Here is a 6,157-nt window from a genome sequence, read left to right as displayed (position 1 = left end):
ATACTTCTACTTTTCTTATCAAATATTATCGTTAAATTTAAATTGTTAATTTAAGATATTTTTAAATAACTAAATTATTTATCACCAAAAACAAACTTTGTATTAATATATTATTTATTTTTATTTTCATTATTAAAAAAATTATTATATCGATTGTATTACAGAATTATTAAACAAATTGTATACAACTTTCAATATTACTTTATATATAAATTTAGATTTGTTATGGTTTTTTAAATATAATTTATATTTTATTACTCAAATGGCTACTTATTTACTTCTTAAATAACATATTTGATCACTTTATCTTCTTTTCAATAATCATCTTCGCAATCATCATATCTATCGTGTACCGAGTATATCCATTAGTTTTTTTAAATGTAATTTTCTTATTATTTGGTATATAAAATCATATTTATTCAACCAGTGTAATACACGATAATTTTTAAAGATATAATTTTTTTTATTATTTGGTAAACAATATTATATTTATTCAACCCGTGTATACACATGGATTTAAAGATATGTAATTTTTTAATTATTTGATATATAAAATTACATTTATTTAACCCCTACAATACATATATACATATAGTAAGCATAAAAGTGATAAAAGCCAGATAATGTGAATGCTCTTAGCCTAACCATAATACATCTAACATGAAAAAAAAAAAAAAAAACATAAAGGTGATAAAGCCACATATATCTTGCAATTATTGTTACATCGACTTTTATAAATTACAAAGCATTAAAGTTCCAAGACTTCATCCAAAACACCCACTTACAAAAGGTCTGGTCAACGAGAGCTTCGATAACTGCCGGTGTACACTTTCCGGGAATGTGGAACCTCCGGTGTCTCGTCTACTTGTTACCGTTAATATTCTCGGTCTCATTGGTGTGTGCTCAGGGATCTGATCCGACAACTTCTCCATGGCGAACAAAAACTGGTATAACATAACCTACTTCTTTTATATATACATTCTTTTTTATTTTTAAATTTTTAACTTTACGTATCCAGTTAAGGTTTATCTTCATGATCATGTCATGTTGTTTCACTTAATATAAACAAAAAAAAAAAGAAAAAAAAAATTATTCTTAAACTAATTTTAGTAGTTTTACGTGGGAAAAAACGTCTTTTTTCGGTTAGTAGCAATGACATAAATGTTTTTGCTATATAATAAAGCATATCAAAATTTTAGTGATATATGATTTTCTGAAATCACTTGATATAAAAATACTTGTACACGTCTGTATATACCTACTGATAATTTAAAAAAACATCCAAATTTGCAATATTTTTTTTTCATATTTATAGTCAGTCCCCGCGCTTCTTCTGGTTTATGGTTGCTTCTTTAGTTCAGTCTCTCTTTCGGTTAAAAAGATCCGTATGTCCCTGGCCTTCCTATTGGGATCAACAAGTGAATAGAACCTATACTAAATAGATACCCAAATTTTAATTAAATCAATTTTTTTGAAGAAAAGTTTCGTTTATTATATAAAAACATGATTTATTCTAAAAAAAAAACATTGAATGTTCAATTTTCATAAGGTAACCTTAATTAATTTTTTTATAAACAAAGTACTTTTACAAGTTTAAAAGTCGTCGTCATCGTCATCGTACTCAGTAAATCCCACCAATAGCAAAGCTAAAGTAGGGTATGATATAAACATCCTTACCTCTACCCCATAGGAATAGAGATGCTGCTTAGACCCTCGGCTCGATATTAGTTTTCCTTCAAGCCTTGTACATAAAGCACATAACACTCAACAATCGAGACAAAGGCCGATCAGTTCATGTATCCTTTTGTCTTCGGCTATCAACGCACCACATGATGCATGATTAACCGTCCGCCGCTTTTGACGTTATTTTTACGAAATTAGTAAAATAACGTTAAAATTAGTGCAATTTCACTTTTTACAAGTTTAAAAGTAAATTTATGAGTTAAATGTCATTTTAGTCCCTGTGGTTTGAGCCATTTTGCCCGTTTAGTCCAAATGTTTCATTTTTCATCTGTGAGCCCAAAAAGGTTTCACCATTGCCACTTTAGTCCACTTGGTTAACTTCATCCATTTTTCTGTTAATGATAAGGGCAATTCGGTCATTTTATATGTAATTCTGTTAACTAAAAAGGCAATTCGGTCATATAAAATGACCGAATTGCCCTTCTCGTTAACTAGAAAAAATGGATGAAGTTAACCTAGTGGACTAAAATGGGCAATGGTGAAACCTTTTTGGGCCCACATACGAAAAATGAAACATTTGGACTAAACTGACAAAATGGTCCAAACCATGGGACTAAAATGAAATTTAACTCTATATTTATTTATGTAATTGTTTAAATTTTGCAGGAGAGCACCCATTAGTGATTGCACGGGGTGGGTTTTCAGGGCTATTTCCTGATTCCAGCCACAATGCATACATGATGGCTGTGCTTAAGAGTGTATCTAATGTAATTCTGTGGTGTGACGTACAATTAACTAAAGATAACTCTGGCATCTGTTTTCCATATCTCCATCTTGAAAATTCTTCTACAATTGCTACAACGTTTGCTAAGAGAGAAAGCACCTATAATGTCAATGGAGTATCTGTAAAAGGATACTTTCCTGTTGATTTCACCATTGCGGACCTTGACAACGTCTTTTGTAAGTTCATCTTTTTTCGAGTTCACACGGTTGGTCTCTGTTTATGGTTACTAATGAAAGAATATTGTTTGTGTAGTAACACAAGGGATCTATTCTAGAAGTCCATATTTTGATGGCTCTTACAATATTCTTACTGTTGAAGATGTCGCCGACATAAAACCACATGGACTGTGGTTGAATATCCAGCATGACGCGTTTTACACCCAACATAATTTGAGCATGAGAAGTTATTTGATGGATGCTTCGAAAAAATTTCAAATTAATTATATCTCGTCACCTGAAGTGAATTTTCTTACAAGCATCAAGACAATATTCAGTCCAAATACAACCAAACTAGTTTTTGTGTTTCTTGGACCGCATGAAACCGAGCCTACAACCAACCAAACATATGGTACTCTTTTGAGGAATTTAACAAGGATCACAACATTTGCCCAAGGAATTCTTGTTCCTAAAACATATATATGGCCCATTGGGAGTGATTCGTATTTGCAGCCGTCTACTTCTTTGGTAGCAGATGCTCAAAAAGCAGGTCTTGAAGTCTTTGCTTCAGATTTTGTAAATGATTTTCCACTCGCGTATAACTATAGTTATGACCCTGTACAAGAGTATCTCCAATTTGTTGACAATGGCGCATTTGCGGTTGATGGTGTTGTTTCGGATGATCCACTTACTGCATCGGCAGCATTTGGTAAGTGTGTTAATTGCATAAAGTCGACATAACATTCTTTGTTCTTTGTTATTCGCAAGATTCTAATTTCTATGTAATCCTACAGTTTGCTTATCAAGATTGGGCAAAAACAAAACTCAAGGTACACAAAGACAAATCCCTTTGAAAATTTAATTTTAACTAGCGTTCTTGAACGGCTAATATTATTGATAGTGACATTTGTTTTTGATAATGATTTATTCAGAAAAACCTTTGATTATATCATTTGAAGGAGCAAGTGGTGATTACCCGGGGTGTACTGATTTGGCATATCAAAAAGCGGTTTCTGACGGTGTAGATATTATTGATTGTCCTGTTCAAATAACGAGTGATAGGATACCTATTTGTTTAGGTTCGATAAACCTCCTTGATAGAACAAGTGTCGGCCAGTCCGACTTCACTAGTTTTACAGCAACCATTCCTGAGCTAAACACTGGTCCTGGAATATTTGCCTTCCGTCTCACGTGGGAAGAGATTCAGAGATTGGATCGTAATTATTTAACTACTATACTTCCGTCTTTTATGTTGTCGTTATAATTCATTTTTCTCATCTCCTTTTCTTGTATGTTTTAGCTGTGCTGGCTCAACCATTTTTAAACTACTCCATGTCAAGAAATCCGATATTCAAAAATGCTGGCCACTTTATGAGACTATCCGACTTTTTGGACTTTGCTAGTAATGCTACTTCAGTTTCGGGTGTCTTGATCAACATTAAGGTGAGTCAAGATAATGTCATCACATTCGTCATTCATCTAAGAGAAAATTACGAAAATAGCCAAGACTAGGGTTGAATTACAAAAATAGCCACCTCATGCGTCCTTGGAGTGGCGCATCACGGATTCAAATGCGGGGGATGCGTCTGGAAACAATGGGATGCGTCTTTGAAGCGAAACCCAATAGAAAATGGACACGTGGCGGCAGACTCCTCCAAGGGGTCAGGCAGACTCTTCCAAAGGGTCATGCAGACTCTTCCAAGGGGTCAGGCCTGACGCCTTGGATCTCACACTCGGAGGAGTCTACCTGACTCATTGGAGGAGTCTGCCTGACCCCTTGGAGGAGTCTGTCTGACCCCTTGGAGGAGTCTGCCGCCACGTATCCATTTTCTATTGGGTTTCGCTCCAAAGACGCATCCCATTGTTTCCAGACGCATCCCACGCATTTGAATCCGTGATGCGCCACTCCAATGACGCATGAGGTGGCTATTTTCGTAAGTCAACCCTGGTCTTTGGCTATTTTTGTAATTTTCTCTTCATCTAATAACTGACACAAAAATGATACCGTTTTTGTTCTTGCTACTTACAGAATGCAGCTTACTTAGCTGCTAATCAGGGATTTAGTGTAACAGATCTGGTAATGGACGTTCTGAATAAATCCAGAATAAATAACCAGAGGACCAAGAAGATCTTGATCGAGTCATCGGATAGTGCAGTTCTGAAACTGTTCAAGGCAAGAAGCGTCGGGCATGAGCTTGTTTATGAAGTTGATGAGAATATACGCGATGCCCTCAACTCAACAATTGCAGATATAAGTAAATTTGCCAATTCTGTTATTATTGGGAAAGAATCGGTGTTTCCTAAAAGCTATAGCTATAGATTTCTTGGTGAACAAACTGACGTTGTTGCAAAGCTTCATGCTTTCAAGCTCCCTGTGTATGTACAGTTTTTTGATAATGAGTTTGTTTCATTGCCTAGGGACTTCTTTTTAGACCCGTATGTTGACATTAACTCGTTTGTTAACGGAGCAAAAGTCGATGGAGTTATTACATCTTATCCAGCTACTGCTTCTAAATACAGAAGTAAGCTTATTTATCTATCTATCTTGTTTTAGTTGTTAAGTTCACTATTTCTAATTTGTTTACATTACATTTTGGTGGAATTTAGGGAACCGTTGTCTAGGATTACCAGCAGATAAGACACCACAATACATGCGTCCAGAAGCGTCTCATCAATTTTTTTCGCTCATGACACCTCAACTGATTCCACCTGCTGAGGCTCCTTTTCCTATTTTGGAAGATGCTGACGTCGATCAAGAACCCATACCTCTGCCATCTAGCAATGGAACAACATCACCGCCACGCGCTTCCCCAAGTGGCCAACCACCTAAAACTGTTGTGGGAATTATGTTGTCTATTGTGTTTGTTGTTGGGGCAACTGTATTGGTGTGTTAGAGGGGACAAATATGTAGTCATTTAATTATGTGTTCCTTATTCATGTGATAATTCAGGACTGTTTTGTCATTGTGTGTATTTGTAGTACTTGATTTTTGTTTGATATTTGTAACTATTATCTAAGTGGTGGATATCATGACCAAAGGGAGTATGTGAATGTTATATATTATATAATTAAATATTATATATTGAGTCAAAGGTTGTTGTAAATTATTGATTGGTTTTTTTGTTGAGCTATTTTCGAAAATAGGCATTGAACAATATTATTTTCTAAAATAGCCAGCTCATCCGTCATTGGAACAAATGTTTTCAGAACCGGACTGGAGGCCGACCCGGTCGCCTTATGGGGTCAAAGGTCGAACCGGTTCGACCGGATAAGGTATCCATCCTCTAGAGGTTGATGGTTCTAGTCTCCTAGTAAACAAACGTGTAAACATGTCTAATTTTTTTTCTATAAAATCTAAGAATGCAAATTAAAAAACACACAAACTGGGTAAACATATCATAATTCTTTTTCCAAAAACTCTAAGAATACAAATTAAAAAACTCACAAAGGGTTAAACATGTCATAACGTAAAACTCAAGGGTTGCAAATTATAACTTGAGGGTTAAAATCTTCCAAGAAAAAGAATCTTCTGGTG

The 6,157-nt window shown here is 34.8% G+C and overlaps 1 protein-coding gene across 1 annotated transcript; it reads left to right on the top strand.

The window, feature by feature from the left end:
* The first annotated feature begins 772 nt into the window (after nucleotides 1–772).
* LOC110921889 (glycerophosphodiester phosphodiesterase GDPDL3) lies at nucleotides 773–5,714 on the top strand. The gene is made up of 8 exons (XM_022166214.2): nucleotides 773–947; nucleotides 2,350–2,643; nucleotides 2,720–3,331; nucleotides 3,417–3,452; nucleotides 3,555–3,839; nucleotides 3,923–4,065; nucleotides 4,652–5,144; nucleotides 5,230–5,714. The coding sequence occupies exons 1-8, from the start codon at nucleotides 839–841 to the stop codon at nucleotides 5,514–5,516; spliced, it is 2,259 nt and encodes a 752-aa protein (XP_022021906.1). The 5' UTR covers nucleotides 773–838; the 3' UTR covers nucleotides 5,517–5,714.
* The last annotated feature ends 443 nt before the right edge of the window (nucleotides 5,715–6,157 follow it).

The sequence above is a fragment of the Helianthus annuus genome, chromosome 11 (genome assembly GCF_002127325.2).
Source record: "Helianthus annuus cultivar XRQ/B chromosome 11, HanXRQr2.0-SUNRISE, whole genome shotgun sequence".
In the NCBI taxonomy this organism is placed as follows: Eukaryota; Viridiplantae; Streptophyta; class Magnoliopsida; order Asterales; family Asteraceae; genus Helianthus; species Helianthus annuus.
The sequence above is the reverse complement of the archived record's forward strand: the minus strand, read 5'-3'. Positions and strand labels throughout refer to the sequence as shown.

Bases quoted from the DNA above. Each gene is read 5' to 3' on its own strand.
- LOC110921889 (XM_022166214.2), top strand. From the start codon at position 839: ATGTGGAACCTCCGGTGTCTCGTCTACTTGTTACCGTTAATATTCTCG. The intron at 948-2,349 runs GTATAACATAAC...TAAATTTTGCAG, and splicing joins TCCATGGCGAACAAAAACTG to GAGAGCACCCATTAGTGATT. The intron at 4,066-4,651 runs GTGAGTCAAGAT...TGCTACTTACAG, and splicing joins GTGTCTTGATCAACATTAAG to AATGCAGCTTACTTAGCTGC.